This window comes from Gallinula chloropus (genome assembly GCF_964237585.1).
Source record: "Gallinula chloropus genome assembly, chromosome: 11".
NCBI classification, from domain to species: Eukaryota; Metazoa; Chordata; class Aves; order Gruiformes; family Rallidae; genus Gallinula; species Gallinula chloropus.
In genome coordinates, this window is record NC_140096.1 from 2853319 (window position 1) to 2871813 (window position 18495).

At 53.4% G+C, this 18495-nt stretch overlaps 2 protein-coding genes across 2 annotated transcripts; both read right to left on the reverse strand.

The window, feature by feature from the left end:
• Positions 1-5501: 5501 nt before the first annotated feature.
• Positions 5502-8017, reverse strand: TMEM35A (transmembrane protein 35A; the record flags this gene model as incomplete). Its single annotated transcript, XM_084269095.1, has 2 exons — positions 5502-5934; positions 7898-8017. 2 exons carry the CDS (start codon positions 8015-8017, stop codon positions 5548-5550), a joined length of 507 nt encoding a protein of 168 aa, XP_084125221.1. The 3' UTR covers positions 5502-5547.
• Positions 8018-10350: 2333 nt separating this feature from the next.
• TRMT2B (tRNA methyltransferase 2 homolog B) lies at positions 10351-17499 on the reverse strand (the record flags this gene model as incomplete). Its single annotated transcript, XM_084269361.1, has 12 exons — positions 10351-10538; positions 11145-11244; positions 12235-12354; positions 12533-12634; positions 12759-12973; positions 13374-13468; positions 13594-13740; positions 14170-14240; positions 15292-15391; positions 15805-15924; positions 16411-16465; positions 17342-17499. 12 exons carry the CDS (start codon positions 17497-17499, stop codon positions 10412-10414), a joined length of 1410 nt encoding a protein of 469 aa, XP_084125487.1. The 3' UTR covers positions 10351-10411.
• Between the last annotated feature and the right edge of the window lie 996 nt (positions 17500-18495).

Here is an 18495-nt window from a genome sequence, read left to right on the forward strand (position 1 = left end):
CTTACCTAGTCCCAAACCTTCTTCCTTGTCCCTGGTATGCTCTGTTTCCCTTTCTCTGACTCTCTCACAGACACACTGCTGATATGCAGGCAGAGAATTACACCTATATATGTAGCCATGGAAAGTAGCTCTTAGAACTTAAGTCAGGTAACCATATCAAACAACTTATGGAGGAGGAAGTCTGTTTTTCTTTTCATAACAAAGGGCTCACTTCTGAAAGTCTCACACTGTCTCAAGGAAAAGACAAAGAGCAAGAATTTGAGGGTGGGATGACATCCCCCACAGATCATGGAATTGTAGGGATTGGAAGGGACCTCAAGAGATCAATCCAACCCCCCTTCCAAAACAGGTTCCTTAGGACAGAGAAGCCACTCACCTGATGAGCAGCTAACTAGGAGCAAACCTGCAAGACAGTGTTTGGCACAAAGAACTGACAAAACAGAAAGAAATATCCTGCTTTCATTTATGAAAAGCTGGAACGTGGTTGGTGAGGGTTTCATACACCACTTTCTAAAAGGAATTTCCATCCTGAATAAGCACCTCTGTTCCTGAATGCTGTAAGATGGTCCCCTTCCCTCTTACATCAGCATTTCTCACTGGATACTTCTGACAGTTGTTCCCCCAGTACTAGCTGTTTCATGCTCCCTATGCATTCCCTCAACTGACTGAGACTAAGGCCATCAGTTCCTCTAGGCAAGAGCTAAAAATGCTGAAGCACCCTCCTAATATAGCTAAGCCCTTTTGCTCAGCTGGTCCAGATACAGCCTGGTATCCACCAGACCAAGAGCTCAAATAAATTTAAAAGAATACCTTAAAAATCAGAGGATGGTGCTGGTCTGCTCCCACAGTGAGCCGAGCGGGGCGAGGAGTCCCTCCGGGAAATCCCTGGGGAGTCCTGTTCCTTCCCAGATCCTGCAGCCCAGCAGAGAGGGTCCCATCTGGGGTGCCAACCCGATGCCTCGGAAAGCCGGAGTCAAAGCTCACCAGCCTTGGTGACTGTGAAGCAGGGATCCTTTACTGCAGCTCTGGGCACGCAGGGGATGGATGGCTCCTCCAGATGTGGGCGCCCATTTAAAGCCAAATTGCTCATATTGACACAGATTAACTCTACATATTCATGAGCATTTCTAAGAAAAGGCAACTAGGCTGTGGTTAGATTGAGCCAGTACTTGTATGTGTAGCAATCATCACAGCAGACCCTCAGTGTACCTTGGTAGCCTAACGAACGTAGTAACAATTATTATAGAAGACAGCTAATCCTTTAAGAAAAACAAAGCATTTAATCATCTTTAATTTGATGTCCAAAAGGGCCTTGAGTTGATGTGTCCTTCCCTGTCAGAGAGGGAAGCAAAGAAACCTCCCTATCCTTAAGAAAGACTTATGATTTCTCAAAGAATCCCCCCTTTCATCGTTAAGAATGTGGCAAGCTAGAATAAAGAGCCCACTGTCCTTAGATGACACAATGCCTCAAGAGAACAACTTGAGTAAGGGCTTCTCTCCCCAAATGACCACTGAAGACCCTACACTTGCACAGAAACATTTTGGCAATGCAGCAGATGTTAGCATGCAGGCACAGAAAGCCATCTGATCAAGTGAATCATTACGTAAACACAAGTGAAGTCTTTGCAATCAGCATGGAAACACAGGAAAAACTTTGTGATTTCAGGTGTGTAGATGTATGATGGATAATCCCTAACAGTGTGCTTGATTTGTGGATTCCCACCTGGACCTGAATAAAGCAACATCTCCTCTCTGAACCAGCTCCAGGCTTTGAGAGTCTTGATTTTAGGTAACAGACTGACAGGTAAGAGTTGCAGAAAACCCCCAACACTCTGGAATTTTGCTTGCTACACCTTGAATCACCTCAGCACATCAGTTCAGGAAGCAACTGGAGCTATCAGCCCTCAGGTACCTCACAGAATCGCAGGGTTGGAAAAGCCCTTTAAGCTCATCAAGTCCAACCCTCCCTGTCCTGGGCTAAACCAGATCCCTGAGCCCCTCACCTACCCATCTGTTAAACACACCCAGGGGCAGGGACTCAGCCCCCTCCCTGGGCAGCCTGTTCCAGGCCCTGACAGCTCTTCCAGGGAAGAACTTTTCCCTCCCAGCTGAGCTGACCCTGCCCTGGGGCAGCTTGAGCCCATTGCCCCTTGTCCCATCTCCTGTCCCCTGGCTGGAGAGACCATCGCCCACCTCTCTGCACCCTCCTGGCAGGGCAGGGGAGGTGGGGAGAAGGGCTCCCCTCAGCCTCCTCTTCTCCAGGCTCAACACCCCCAGCTCCCTCAGCCGCTCCTCACACGATTTGCCCTCCAGCCCCTTCCCCAGCCTGGTTGCCCTTCTCTGGACACACTCCAGGACCTCAGTGTCCTTCTGATGCTGATGAGCCCAGAACACCGCTCGGGAGCTCCACACCAGCTTTCCCCCGCCAGCTCCTGAGCACCCACCCTGCCCGCTGGGCTTCTGGCTCTCGCCTTGAGCCGCCGCTCCAGGGAAGCTCAGAGCGGCCCAGGCCGGCGGCCACTCACCCCCTGCTCCCCTCAGCGGCTCCCCCCGGGCACCCCCACAGAGCGCTCCGGCCCCGAGGGGAGACCCCGCCCGCGAACCCCCTCCCCCAGCCGCCACCGCACTCACCCACCTCCAGCCCGGCTCCAACCGCCCCGCAATTCAAACCCCCGAGCATGCGCAGTACCCGCGGCTCGGCGCCGCGCCCTCTCCTCCCCCGCCCTTCGCACATGCGCAGCGCCGCGCGGTGAGGATGGAAACAGCGGCGCTTCCGCCCCGCCGAGTGCGGCTCGGAGCATGCGCAGTGGCTGCGGCTGCTGCGCGGGTGGGGCGGTGGTGAGGGGGGGGAGCCTGAGGCAGGGCCGGGCCTTGTCATCCCTCTAACGGGCCGGGCTTGGGGTGCCCCGGGAGGCTTTAGTGAGGTCGGCTGCAGCCCTGCCTAGCGTGACAGGCAGGCTGGCCGCGCCTTAGCCAGCTCCCCTCTGGGAAGGCCCTGCCTGGCAGGGTGAAGCTGAGGGGAATGAAGTCACAGGGTGGGAGATGAAGGGAGAAAAGCCAGGGGCGGGGGGGAGGAGGTTGAGGGGGATGGAAATAGGGAGATTAAATCAGAATCACCGTCTTACAAAAGGGCTAAATCAGTTCTGGGCACCTTATCACCTCTAGCAAGCATAGATGACGAGTCGCTTCCAAATATAGTTCACTAATGCTGGGGTGGGGGGGGCGATGCTGGAGGTCACCCCAGAGATAAACACAGAGCCTGTGTCACCAGAGGCCAAGGAGCCTCGCCTTTCTTCCTCATAAAGCCCAGCCAGCTGCTGCAGCAGCTCAGCAATCCGCCCTGGGTCGTTCCGAACTCACAGTCAGGCTGGTTTTTTGCCAGGAGAAGCTTTGCTCAGTGGAATACTTCATGTTTGTCCTGAATGGCATCTGTACAGGTTCCAGGTTCCTTCTCGGAAAGGGTAGTCAGGCACTGGAATGCACTGCCCAGGGAGGTGGTGGAGTCACCGACCCTGGGGGTGTTCAAGGAAAGACTGGATGTTGTACTGAGGGACATGGTTTAGTGGGAGCTGGTAGTAATAGGTGAATGGTTGGGCTGGATGATCTTTTAGGTCTTTTCCAACCTTGATAATTCTGTGATTCAGTGGAGAACATGCACAAGGCGAGCACCTGAGGAGTCAGGACGCACGTGTGAGGGGTGGCTGGCCAAAGGCCTGCAGCGATTCAGTGGTGCTTTCCACAGGAACACCCATCACGGCGTCGATTTGAGTGGTGGTGGGTTTATCTGGCTTTGAGTTAAAAAGTGATGGATAGCTCTGGTCAGCTCACGCTGTGTGAAGTATGTTTTGGGAAGTAAAGAAATTCAGGATGATCTTGAAGCCTGTAAAGACAGGATAGCCTACAAGAAGTGACCTGCTGGTAGTTTCTGTTGTTCTGGGTGCACATCTGGTAGAGATAATTATTTGGGGCTCTAGGAGGAGGATTTTTCAGCATATCTATTTGGGACTACATAAGTTTCAGCTACAAACAACATAAGAAGAACACTGGATATGCTTCACATGAACAGCAAATTTTTATAGAGATACAATGCTGATTTTTTTAATGGAGTTTTAATACCTTTTCATGCTGCCACATTGAACTGAAATAGAAAATTACCTGAGAATGCTTAACGAAAATTTCCAAAACATCTCTTTTAAATGACTTACTAATGTGTGACCCAGTAGTGCTCAGACAGACAGGGTGATGCAGGGTGGAAGCTTTCCCTGAAACCCCCCTGAAGCGATTCTGCCCGCTTCAGGGGTGGTATTTGAGCACAGGAAAAGGATTTTCACACATCTCCCAAAAAAAAAGAGACTTGTTTGGGTCAAGATGTTTTTCTCCAAATCTCAAAAAGTTTATTTTCATGAATAGTTAAGAAGGAAAAACTGAAACCAGACAAACATCCAGGGAAACAAACTCGGAGATAACATGTGCTTCCTCTGACACTGGCACAGATACAACACAGGGGAGTTCAGGCTCTGGTGACAGGACTCCCCCTGGCTCACCAGAGCTGAATGGGGGATGAACAATAAGGTGCCTGGGCACGTTCAGACCCTCATCTCTAAGCAAGAACCAACAATTCTATAAAGTTGCAGGAGTTGTGGAAAAAGAGAGAGAGATTTTTTTCTTCTTGTGAGGAAACAGGGAGCGTGATGCTATTTGCCAACAGCAGGCATACTTTTTAAGTTCTTTGGGCAGTTCTGGACCCCATCCCCTCAGCCAGGCATCCTTGCTCTCTGCAAAGAGGGGCGAAATGATGCCACTGCCTCGTGTGAAACAGGGAAAAATTTACTGTCATACGGGCCATTGTCCCAGTTTTAGAGCCTCTGCAAGGAGTGGAAATTGAGCAGGATGCAGCATATCCCATGTTTTCCCTGGATAACCAGTACAAAGAAAACACTGGACACAGAAGCAGCAAAGGCTTAAGGGATCCCTCTCTCAAACACAACAGGCAGCACTTTTAAGCTCGGTAGGGTCCTTCCCCCTCCTCAACCATGGGAAAGGAAATGTAGATTTGCAGATGGGGCCACACAACCAGCACCAGGACACTGGGAATGTGCTGCCCAGCAAGTTGCCAAGACTGCCACACAGGAGAACTGCAACCAGGCTAGGTTTCAATGCCACAGGGCTTGGGGCTGATGCTCAGGGACTCATCTCCCCCCTTGCAGCAGGGCCAAGTTAGCACGACTACCTGCCCAGGTTTTTGCCCATGCTGTTGGGCTGATTTCACAGCCCCTGCTGAGGCCAGCACTACTCCAGCCAGGCTGTTAACTGCCTCCAAGCTGTCGTGATGAAAGCTAGCTCGTGTTTTTTTCCACGTTACAGGGCAGCAGCAAAAGCAAAGACTACAGTGTAGACATCCCCTGTGTCTCTCAACCCCCAAAAGTGCAACTTTATTTAGACAGGCAAAAATTATAAATAGGTAAATAAAATAAAAACCAAACCAAACTTTGTGGGTGATTTTGGAGAGAGCTGCCTCGAGGGTCCATGTTTTCCCCACGTGCTCAACTAGGATACCTTCATTTTGCCTTTCTCAGGGGCTGCTTCGTGGATGAGCGGCTGCTCATCCCCGTTCACTGACAGGATCCTCTTCTCTGGGGGCTGCTCCTCAGGCTGGCGGGCGATCAGCAGGCGGCAGGTGAGCAGGATGCCAAAGACCAGGGCATGGGCGTACCGCTTGAGGGGATCCCCCACTAGCTGGTGGAAGAAGAGCACAGCAAGCACCAGGAGGAGGAGGAGGAAGTTGGCCACGTCTTTGGGGCGACCAGGCACCAGTGTCATGACAATGCCACAGGCCACTTCCAGGGCGCCGATGCTCTTGCGGAGAAGGATGGAGCTGACTCCCATCTTCTTCAGCATGGGGAGGGCCCGCACGTAGCTCTTGTATGCTCGTTTCTGAAACCAAGCAGTGATAATGTGAGGAAGGCAAAGGTGACTTCCACTCAAACAAAGCGATATGCAGCATGACCTGAAGATCACTTCACTTGTCACAGACCCCTCTGGCACAATATCCAACCCTAAAGCTTCCCTTGGGAAAGGCACTGACACCATCAACCTGCAATTCCCCCTTTAGCAGCTGCTGTCTCCTTACTGGAAAAAGAGTTCTGCAGCCTACCCCCCACCTTTGGAGGTGTACCTTCTCCTGGAATCTGCAGCTACAGCTGCTTTGTAATTAAATAACACACCCAGTCCCTGCAAAGACAAGGCAGCAGCAGGAACAACCGAAGTCCCTTCTACCTCACAGCAATTACAATATCCCAGTGGTGATGGGTAGTACAATCTCAGCTTGGGACTGTTCACCATAACTGAGACCCAGTGCTTCCATACCTGCATGATTCCTTCTCTCCTCAGATGAAAGCCAGATGGTGTTACACACCCTTTACTCCCTGGTCTACGCTGGATTTAGAAGCGGTGTAGGTTGCAAGACTCGGCCTCCTTACACGGCTGCCTCCTTGTTTCAGGGAAGGAACAAGGGAGGAGCAACCCCTGTCCTTAAAACCCTTTGAGTCCTTGGCATTTGAACATTAGTTGCCTGTGGGCTTACTGCTTTGGGTTGGGTGCTGTGGAAAGCAGAGCACCTCTGCCTCCCCCTTGTAAAAATGGAGATCGTTCTTCTCTGTAGGCCTGACTTTCATAAAGCAGGAGGGGACAGAGAAGCCAAGTGTTTTCTAGAGGAAGGATTTCACAGTGCTTCTAAAAGCTCAGTGCTTTCTTCCTGACCCTTATGTAGCAGAAGAGCTTTGTTTTCTGGGCATTTTAGCTTAGTCTCTTCCTCCTGAGTTACTTCTTTGGTGGTTCTTCCCTGTGAGATCCCTGCGCTGGGATGCAGACTAGGCACTGCAATTCAGATGTTATTTGAGAGCTCAGGAAAAGCAGCTGGGCAGGTGGAGCAAAGGGAGAGAGCAGAATGTGCTGGAAACTTCCAGCACTGGGGTTTTATTTATTTTTTTTATAGGTACAAAAATTATACCGATGCTTTTCAGCCACTGCAATAAACATAACGGGGGGAGCGGGGAGGGGGGTGGGAATGTTGGGGTGGGGGGTGTAGGAGAATAAACAAACATAGGCAAGGGAGAAAAATGTGGCAGCCAGAGCTTTGCCTGCCTGCAGCTCCCAGCCAGCAAAGCTCTGCAGCCGGGTTGTCCCTGGGCAGAGGGGAGCACAAACTGGCTCTCCAGCTGAGAAATGCAGACAGTGACTTCCCCTGCCTCTCCTCCTACCTTTCACGTTGGGCAAGAGGAGGAGAGGCTCATTTCCCAGGCTAAAAAAAACCCCAGTAAGGTGACTATGAATAATTATATTCTTCAGCCAGCTAAGAACCTCACAGATCTCATGGTCATGAACTGATCCCTGCACACGTCTGCTGAGGTAGGGACAGGCCATTATCCTTGCTTTACAGCACAGAATTCTGGGGCTGATCATCTGGCTGCCAAAGCAGGCGTCTGCTGTTCCTACCCCGGATCCAGGAGGCAGCTATTATCCCAGGGATCAGTTGTAGCTGCCTGCTGCAGGTCTGGCTCCTATTCAGCTTTTCAGAGACCCTTGTGTCCCCATCCTCTGCAGGCACCGGTGTGCCACCCTGTCCCCCCTGCCTGCTCTCCCTGTCCCTTAATCCACAAGAGCTTTCCCATGGGTAGGCTCTGAGCCCGGGGAAAGGCTGCCAGGATATCCTGGGCACGGCACACCATTTGTTTCTCTCCATGCCCATCAAATTAGGAGCCACATAAGCTTCTTCCCTCTCCCTCCCATTGCTCGGCAGCCCCACTCCGCGCATCCCTCCGCAAACACGGCTCCTGCTGCAAGGCTGGGGGGGGAGGGGGGGAGAGCCCTGACGTGTCCCCCTCCGTGCCACACTCACCATCTCATTGTAGGCGTCTCTGCTGAGCCGAGGGGTCAGCTTGATGGTCCCCATAAAGACGAAGAAGAGCCCTAAGGCCACCGAGAGGACGACGATGGTGACAGTCCTGGGAGATGCCATGGAGCTGCTGGGAGCCGCTGGTTGGGGACTGGCCTTGCTCTGGCTGCCCGAGCAGGCGGGAGGCAGCCTGTCACCATGGAAGGAGCTGAGGCATAGAGAGGACTGGCTGGAGCTGCAGAGGCAGGGAGGGCGAGCGCAGCCTCCTCCGCTCCGCAACCTCTGGGTCCTAATGCCCCGCAGCCAGAGCCAGGCAGCGCCCGCACCTGCCGAGCTGTCCGCATCCCACCGCTCCTCAAGCCATCCTCGGCTTTCCTGCGCTTCCAGAAATCACCCCCGGAGAAAGGGAAGCGCAGCCAGGCCCAGGGGTGCGGGGTGGCAGCCAAACGCAGCTCCCACAGTGGGAAAGGCAGGACGCGGTAGCAGAAGGGCATGGGGGTAACTGTGTCCCCCGCTGTCCTTCGAGGCTTTCAACGCAGCACTTAATTTGCCCCAGAAGAAGCAAGAACGATGTCTTCTTGGCCCTGCAGCTCTCCTGGAACCTGGTGCCAAAAAGGCACGGTGAGGCCACTGTACACCCCACTGCAGATAAAACCTGCCCTGGGTGTTCAGCTCTCCAGAAAGGTTTCCTGATCCCCTGTTACTTTGCAATTTAAAGGCTTCCCTATATCTCCCCCTCTAATTTGTAACAAATCCCATTTTGACAAAAGTATAGCCAGGCTGAGCAGAACCCCCTTCAGACCCTGCAGCGAGAAGCCAAGGTGTAATGACACAAACCAGAAGTGCTGCAGAGCCTGCACCCCCTGCTGCAAACTGCAAACAAGAGGCTGGAACAGCCTGCAAAAGTAAGCCTCAAGCCCCAACCCCATGTATTTTGAGTCCCTGTGGTCTTAGAACTGGTGGTTGTTAATATTCCAAGCTCAGTGTTCCATAGGAACAGAGTTAAAATGTTGGGAGCTTATCAGCCTTGATTTGCTCAAATCAGATAGGGAACTCCTTTTCCAGAGGTGTCCTGGTTCAGCCCCGAACACCTGAGCACCATGCAGCAGCTCACTCACCCCCCCACTCCCCCCACACACCCCCCATGGGATGGGGAGGAGAATGGGGAGACAGAGCCAGACCTCGTGGGGTGGGACAGGGACAGTTTGCTGGGACAGCAGGTGGGGGACTGACAACAGCACTTGGAATACACAGAACTGGGGATGCACAGGGTGGTTTCTCACCAAACTGCACAACTCCCACCCTGTGCTCAGCCCCCTGCAGATGCCAGAGCTCCCCTGAGCCCTGCGCCCCCTCCCCAGCTCAGCCCTTTTGTACTGAGCATGACATGGTACGGCATGGAATACCCCTTGGGTTAGTCTGGGTCACTGGTCCTGGCTGTGTCCTGTCCCAGCTTCTGGTGACAATTAGCCCAACCCTAGCCAAACCCAGGACAAAACAAAATGGTCCAGTTTAACAGCCTGACTGTAGAGGTGTGTTCAGGCTAAAACAGAAGGTAACTTCAGTACAACAGAACAGTAAAATTAAAAGCAAACAGACCAAAAGCACCCCCAAAACACCCCACACACACACCTCAAGTTCATAAAACACAAGGAAACTCTGCTCACTCAGACCTACCTCCAGGTTGTAGCAGCTCTGCCTTTTGAAGAGCTGGAGAGAACTTCATCTAACACTGAGCCTCACGGCTTGTAGGTCAGTGAGCGTGGCAGGACAGACATAAAACATCACATTTTTTAATTAGCTATTGGAGAGCAACTTGATGAGGAAGTAACTTGTTGCTGTTGGCATTTTCACAGGGCACTTCATATTTAGGTATCAGCATTAGGAGAGAAGCAGGAGGCAGGTGTGGAAGGAGGGGCACTTTAATCTGTTCTCTGTTCATTTCATTTTAGAGAAAAAACCTTTTTTGTTGCCTCCAACTTATTCCTGTGCCTGACACTGATTCAATATTGGCTTTGGAAGCTTATGCAGGAAATAATTCCCAGACCCCACAAGTCAATGTTCTCCCAGGATCTCTAGTCCCTACAGTTTCTTCATCACAACTTCACTATCACCTTGAAAACCCCCTGAAAGACTCTTGCAGGAAGCAGCGAGCTACCAGCATGTCAGTATGAGAAAATACAGTGGATTTTAGTACTTCATAGTCACATGTTGATGGTGAAACCCCACAACACCAGGGAGAGGGTGTTTTCCAGGCTGCTTTAACCAGCAGCCCAAGAAGAGGTTTTTGCAGGGGAGGGAAGGGTGATGAAATACTGTGAAGAACCCTTTCATCCCAGAAATCTGAGTGCTTCCTTACAGAAGAGTGTAGTTAGGCAACCCATAGTAAGAGCAAGAGCAAAATTATTTATTTTTATATAACTTTTTATAGAAAATAAGTTAAAATCCTAACTGGTTCAGTCCTCAGGACAGAAGGTTGCTTCCAAAGCTCCCAGAGCTGGCACACCAGCCTCCTTGTCAGCGGGTGAACAGCAGCACCAGCTCACAGTGAACAGTGTGAGGAAACATGTCAAAAGGTATAGCCAACATGGGGGTAAATGGCTCTCCCACCAGCTTCTTCCCCTTGTCAGGTGGGCAGCACAGCCTGTGGAGAGCAGAGAGAGCATCCTTCAGACCTTCCCACCATTACCAATAACACAAGAGCACAGGTGATGCGCTAAGGAAACAGTGGATCTGACCAGCATCTCTCAGAGTCTGCAGCTGACACAACCTGAGGTCTGGGACCATCAATACTGAACCCCCAAACAGCTCTGGACAAGCTGAGGTTCACTGGCAGGTTTAAAGCTCCCTTTCTCACAAGCTATCCCAGCTGGAAGACAACACTCAGGAACTAACCTCAGGTCTGCACCGCTTCCATTGCGTTTCACCTGCAAACAGGCCTGCCCCTAAGGAAGACTCATCTAAACCATCAACCATGAGCAAGTCACTGATCTCCTTGGCTTCACTTCATGGCTGGAGGGCACCCTTCCTGCTGTGAACCCACTGGGCTCCATATCCTACATCCAGATGTGCTGTTCTGTCAGGGGAGGATGCACGATGCCACCGAAGTTTGGGAAACACTAAAGTTCAGTGGCAAGAAAAACCTTCCTGAGCCAAGGTGAGGTATTTATGTCCTTGCTTAGTCACAGCAGGGTCTGTCATTAGGGTCTGTCATGGAGGTCAGTGGAAAGGGAGAGAGGAAGGTTCTTACTCAAGGAAGTTCCTCATGGCTTCTCCCTCTGGCTTGCAGGAGATGTACAGCAGCCTTCGGATGGACGCGCAGTTTCGGATGGCTCGCACAACCCTGGAATCTGCAAAACCAGACACTGTGCTTTCCTGTGCACCCACCACCCCCACCCCGAGCTCTCCAGAAGGAATGACTGCACAGCAAGCATCACAGAGCGACACTGGACTGTCAAAACCAGCAGGGGAAAATAATACACACGTTTTGTCATCTCCTGCCTCACAGAGTGGCTCTCAGGAGGCGAGGGCTGCGACCCACACTGCTGACAGCTCAGCCAATTGGGCCGGGTAGAGCAGGGGGAGGAATCCCTCTGCCTCCCATGGGGATGAAGGATGAGACAAAAATTGTCACTTCAATAAGCAGAGGCATGTCAGACCTTCCACACACACTTGTGAGACTGCATCTGGGCACCAGGACCAGTTTGGGACTTCCCCATACACACTGGGCTTCCACTGGCCAGTGGAGACCTCTGTGATGGTCAGAGGGCTGGGGTACGGCATGCACAGGGAGAGTGTGAGACCTGGGGTTGTGCATCCTGGGGAAGAGAAGATGAGCAGGGACCCATTTGCTATCTTTAAGAGCCTCATGGGGGATTACAGAGAAGATGGAGCCAGAATCTTCTGAGAGGGGCACAAGAAGAGGATGAGGGGCAACAGATGCACTGCAGCAAGGGGAGATTCTGACATTTTCAGGAGAGGGTTTTCCCCCCCAAGGACACAGTTAAACCTCAACTGGGCTTTACCACCCTGTGCAACCTTAAGGTGCCCTCACTTTATCTGGGACATTACACCACAGCCCTCCAGGTGCTCCTTCTCTCCTAAAGCACTCTGTAAGCCTGTGAAAGAGGGAAAAGCTACTTGAGCTCTCTGCTTTACAGAGAAAGCACAGTGAAGACACTGAAAACTGCAGGCTCCATGGGATTTTAGCTGCTGTCAGCAATGAGGTAAGAGACTAGAGACTGGGCGAGCAGAGGGTTTGGAGCCAGGGTAACAGGTCTCACTGAGCTTCTACAGAAGGCTCTAGTTTTGAGATGAAGAAGAATAGCATATTGTCTCACGGAGCCCAGCCCGAGATGGGTTCACCACAGCAACAAGGGGTCGGGCATCTTCCCAGGCTGACAGGAGCCGTGGCAACGTCACCTCTGCTCTGCCACTGTGGAACTCAGCGTTTGAAATGCCTGTGGAGCAAACAGCAGCCACGTGAACCGAGCACAGCCAGTGGCACCAGAGCCCGGTAACATGAAGTACCACCCTCTGCTGCATGGAGGTGACTTGGTAGGATCCCTCTGCTCCCTTCTGCTTCTGATTTTCCAGCAGTTAGTGCAAAACCTTCCCCCAAGGTGAGTCTGAACTCACCATTGAATGCTGCGTTCCACCTGGCATCCTCTATTGCCTTCTCCACCACCTCAATACCAATGATCTTGGACACTTGGTGAGCCAGAGAGAGACCAATTGTGCCTGGAAAGGAAGGATATAAAAGTAATCCCTCTACCTTCACGCTGAAGAAACAAGATTTTAGGTAGAGGGGGTTGGGAAGCAAAGCATCAGCCCCAGGAGCTGGGTTCATATGGCCACTGCTCACCTGTTCCACAGCAGATGTCGAGGAGGATGGTGTCCCCAGCAGCCTGACTCAGCTCCCTGACTGTCTGGTACAGAACCTCTGCTCCAGCTGTGTTTACTTGGAAAAAGGCATCTGGAGAGATGCGGAACTTCAGGCCAAGCACTTCTTCAAAGATGTGTGGCTCTCCATGGAGGAGCTGGAAGGGGGACTGCTCGTGGGAGCAGCGGGTCATGGTGCTAGAGAGCACACAAAAACCAGCTGTTAGAAGGCAGCAGAGAGGCAGCTCGTTTCCATTCCCATTCCCAGGATCAAAATGACTCCACAGAAACCCACAGTCCTAGTGTCCATTCCCCAGTTTGCTGCTAATGTGATTTACTGTCTTGGGAAAGTCACTGGAGGTTTTTTTCCCTTTAGTTTCCCAGGCCTGGAACTTCCATGACTTAGAGCTGTGCTGTGTGCAAGTATTTCAGGGCTGGGAAAACAGAAGGTGTGGCCACCTCAAAGCCACATCTGCAAGAGACACCCAAACATTTCATTCTCTTCAAGTGCTCCCTGAGCTGGCAGAATTTGGATTTTATCGAATTGGGGGAAGAAAAAGGAAGTGTCTCTGCTCTTTCCCTGCACCAACTGATTTACCTCTCCTGGAAATAGAGTGAAGTCAAGGCACAGGCTGCTCCAGGTCCACACGTGAAGAATTCCTTCAGCAGAGCTTTCTGAGCAGCCAGGGCCTCCTGTCAAGCACAAGGAAGGAAAACCTGGCTGTCAGACACCACTCCCCATCGATACACCCAGCAGCTCGGGTCAGCCAGACCCCTGATGTGCCCCTTGCCAGGGCCCCTGTCCTCCCTGTGCTCACCTGGCCCAGCGCCTGGGGGTGGAAGGTGACGATAGCCATGGTGTGGCCGTGGCTGGTGGTGCGTACCAGGAGCTCCCGCCAGTGCCCCCCTTTGTGGAACAGGATGCAGGGATCCAGGGGGGATCCACGGATGAACTCCTCATAGCACTGAGCAGAGGGGAAATGGCACTTGTAGGACAGTGAAGACAACTGCTCTGGTCTTAGCACAGGGTCTGTGTATCCCCAAAAGGTCACCTTCCCACTAGCACCATCTGGCTGCTCTGTTTGATTTCAGCCCTGAGTGAAAGCTCTTCCCAAGGCCTCAGAAGACATTTTAATAACTTCAATTTTGTGATTCATGCCTATTTTAATAGCTTGGCAGGGAGGCACTGGCACTGATTAGCTTCATTCTTTGGGACGGTTCAGAGGCTGCACCATTAACATGCAAGTTTAAAAATTACTGATCCATTCACCAGTCAGGCCTGAAAGTTCTCAGAACATGAAAATGGACTTGCAAACCCAGTGTCATTCAAATTACAGTGTTCCCCCAAATAAGAGCTGTAGCAGTCTCTCTCTGTTCCACAGTCATACATTTACCTGAGCTACTTGTTTGTGTTTAGGGGGTATGTTCTCCACGTGGCTGGCGTTCACACAGACAATATTTCTTGCTGGAGAGAGACAGGAAGGTATTTAAAGGTTTTTGTTTCATTCTACAGGCTGTAGCACATGAACTGCTGTAGCATCTGACAGGATGGAAAGGCCTTTCCCCTGGATTTACCCATTGTACACAAAAAAAAAGAGAAGAAAAATAAAAAAGAAGCCCTGGTATCTGAGTGCCCCCTAAATCCTGTGTAGTTCTGGGCACCCTCAGTCTGCAGGACCTGCCAGGATTGCCTTTGCCAGGGATTACTGTCACTAACTTCTGTGAAAAGGCTGGATCTCTGGGAGCTTTTAAAATGTCATCTAGCAACAAGCAAAGGAGCCACTGCTCTGTTCTTAAACAGAGGCAGTGCAGAGCAAGGTGTTCTTCTACCTGGTGAATACCAGTGTGGGTTTGCAGCAGCAACACAGCCAGTTGCATCCCCACTTCAGTGTAAATGCCAAACTTCTGCATTCAGAGGTAAAACACAGCCATGGCATTACTTCTTTCCAGTGGGAAAAGGACACAGCAACCACCCCAGTGCCTTCAGAGGTAAAACACAGCCATGGCATTACTTCTTCCCAGTGGGAAAAGGACACAGCAACCACCCCAGCACCTCCTGCTATGGACATGGATAAGCAAACCCGAGTGCCAGTGGTGTGGAGGAGTTCCCAGCTGAGCAGCCTGCAAGGAGCTCAAAGCTCACATCATCTTCACACAAACCCAAACTGCCTCACACACCCCAAACACCCCCCCCAATGTCACTCTACTGCCTACAGACATGCACGTCCCCCTGTCCTGCTCCTAGAGCCTGCCAAAACCAGGATCCAGATTAACAAAGCTGAATCCTGGAGGGGCTGCTGCCAGGGCTGCCATCATTACTGCTGTATTTAGCAGATGAGAGAGTGGTGCTTCTTAAGAAACCAATGAACAGAGGCTTTGGTAGTGCTGCCCCAGGCTTGGTGGCATTGCTGTCAGCATCCAGGCTTCTAACCTGGCTGGAGGCTGGCACAGCAGAGCCTTGCCCCAGCCTGGCCCATGCCAGCAGTTGTCTACGCAGCTCCTTGTCCTGTGCTGACCTCTGCCAGTTCCCACATACAGCCCCACGGTTTTGGGGTTCCCATCTGGTCCTTGGTTCACAGAGAAAGTGGATTTGTTTCTGTAGCCATTAATGATGGGCTGAGGAAGAAAAAGAAGGAAAAGTAAAGCCTGGGATTAAAAGGAGCAATGGAGGAAAGCCAAAGCCCAGCCTGGTTGTTCTCTGGTAACACAAGCAGCTAAACAGGAACATGCAAAACACAGAAATGGAGCTTGTGCTCAAGACCCCTGGCACTTCCCCATGGGAAGAAGAAATGGGTCTCTGTGACACATGGTGAGAAGCTTATCACAGGAGGCTTGGGCAGAAGAAAAGGGACCCTAATCCCCAGGCCTGTTTCACTCTCTGGCAGTCACAGCCTGTGAAGCAGAAGCTAGCAAGGACTGCCACAGATACATTCCCTGCAACCAAATAATCCCCTCTGTCAGAGTCTTTGGGAGCTAAGCAAGACATTGTTGGTGGCTCTGAAGGGAGAGTGTTCCCACCAGATACTCACTGAAGGGACTACAGGCTGGAGAGGACAGCAGAGTCCACCAGTTTTCTGTATATCTCTACCCCTCTCCTCAAGACAAGATGTCAGTGTCTGCAAAATCTTCTTCTGGCTTTCATACTTCACCTGCAGAGGAGATCAAGGTCAGAAACACTCTCAGAGGGCCAAACAACAGTGGGCAGCTGTTAATCACCCACCCCAGGGAAGGCCAACAGCAGGGGATGCTACAAGTGGGATACAGCCCCAGAGGAACTCTGCTTTTCTCATCACCACAGCTGCTTGGAGCAAAGGGGAGAGAGAGAAATCCCGTGTCCATGGTCCCCAAGCACTGGCCTGGAGCACTTGGTCCAACCTGAAACCCCAGGGAACCAGCTGTCCCCCACTGGACAGGATTACTGTGGGAGTGCCCAGCATCTGCTGTGGGTGACCACACACACCCCCACTGGGAACCAGCCCGTTCTGCCTGTGACAACTGAAGAATTGAAGCAGCAGTGACCAGGCTCTGAAGAGGTTACAGCATCATGAGACAGAGATGCCAGGGGTGCTGCTCAAAGGGGGCAGGAAGGGCAGCTGGGCTGACACCACAGAGAAAAGCCCATGCGAGTAGTTTACCTGCAGCTGCTCCTGGTAGGACAGTCTCCACAGAGGGGTCACTGCATCGGCTAACCTGCAAAGTACAAGATCACAGTAGTGCCCAGAGCCACTCGCCTCCTGATGCTCATGGTGAAACAGCCAGACCAGTGCAACAGCCGGACCGTCCGGAACAGCCGAACAGAGCCAGGCAGGGCCCAAAAGGGGCGAGGTCGCTGCGCCAGACCAATCAACCAACCACCAAAGTGCAGGCAGAGAAGGGAGAAGAAAGAAAAGAGATCCTGTTGTAGCTTGACATGGCTCTGGTGCTTTCTCCCAGTGATTTGGAGGCGTTGGCCACCCCTTGCTGCTCTGAGGACAGCCCGAGCCCCATCTCCCTTGAGTCTGCCCCTGGGAGAGATGCTTCTCTCATCACTTGACATGGCCATCCTGCATCACCTACCAGGTCAGATTTCCAGCCACTATTACATCATTTTTGCTGTCCTAGATTAAATCTAAATATATGAGTAAGGGGTGAGGGGGATATGATCCAAACCATCACAAAGACCCATCACGTACAGACCCATCCAGCCTATGGAGAACTCACCCCACAGCTGGGAAGCTGCTGTTCCTGCCTACTGGGGTTCTTTGGAGCTGCTTCCAAAGCACCCAGCACCACCTGCTTGCAGCCACAGAGCTGCAAACCAGAAGGACTAAGGCTTTCTGCCTGCCAGCATGGCGAGCAGTCTGCTTCTTCTCCTCTCCTCTTAAGAGCTGCTCGTTTGGCCTTTCCATTCTTCCTCTCCCTGGGCCAAGCTCCAGGGAAGCCAGCTGAGCCCTGGCTCTCCCGTTCCTACTGGGGAGAGCCGGGTGGGGTGAACCCCCCCCCCCCCCCCGCCAAACCCCCTGCTCTGCCTGCCTCGGGTGCTGGCTGCTTCAGAAGATGGCTTGGGCAGGTTTGGAAGAGCCGTACCTCTGCTCCCAGGAAGAGCCCGGCAGGCTGCACCATTCCCCGGCCTTTTTCTCCTTGTGCTTCCTCCCGGTGTTGCTCCCGGCGGGCCGGCTGCTCAGGAGGGCGCGCAGGGGGCGAAGGCGCCGGAGCGGTGGGCGCAGCGCGCTGGGCAGAGCCATGCTGGGGGCAGAGAGAGGGGCTGCAGCCCCCGCACAGCGACCCCTCGGCCTCCCGGGAAGCGGCACAGGAGCCGCAGACCGGGAAGGGAAGGGGAAGGGAAAGGGAGAGGGAAGGAAGAACCCCTCGCTCGTTGCCAGCCGCCCCGGGACGCCAAGCGCCGAGTCCCCGAGGGAGCACTGCCCGGGGCTCCGAGCTGCCGGCCCGGCCGGGAACCGCGCGGGGAACCGCAGCCGAACGCGGAGTCTCCGCCTGCCCCGGCTGCGGGTGCCGGGGCTCGGCAAGCGGCTCGCCCGGCCCCCGGCAGCCCAGCGCCTCCCGCCGCCAACAGCTCGCTCCTGCCGCGGGCGGGCGGCCGCTGCCCGGCGGCCTCTCCGGGCGCTCGGATCCCGCCCGGCGGGACCTTGCTCGGTGCCCGCGGGTAACGCAGCTCTCCGGGCCGCGCTGCCGGGGAGCCGAGGCCCGTTCCCCGAGCCCCGCTCCCCGAGCCCCGCTCCCCGAGGCCCGCCGCGCCTTGCGGCCTGCGCCTCACCTCCCAGCGCTTTCCGGCTCCCTCAGCGGCCGCTGCGGGGCCCGCCCCGCTCCCCTCGCCGAAGGATCCTTGTTTCAGGCAGCCTCGGCGTCCTCGGTCCCTTGCCGGGGAGCCAATCTACGCGGCTGTGGCTCCAGCCTCTGAAGGGCTGGAGGAGGGCAGTGGCTGTGCATGGGATAACCAGTAACTGATTGATCCGGATGGCCAAGGAGAGGGGCACAACTGCGCCCAGTTTAGGGGCCCTCGCTACCAGGAGGACATTGAGGTGCTGGAGCGTGTCCAGAGAAGGGCAGAGGTGAGGGGACTGGAAGATAAACGGCGTGGGGAGCACCTGAGGGGACTGGGGGGTTCAGTCTGGAGAAGGAGGTTGAGGGGAGGCTGAAGGGAGGCTGTAGAGAGCCAGGGGGTGACCTCTTCTCCCTCGTGACAAATGGTAGGGCACAAGGAAACAGCCTCAAGTGGCACC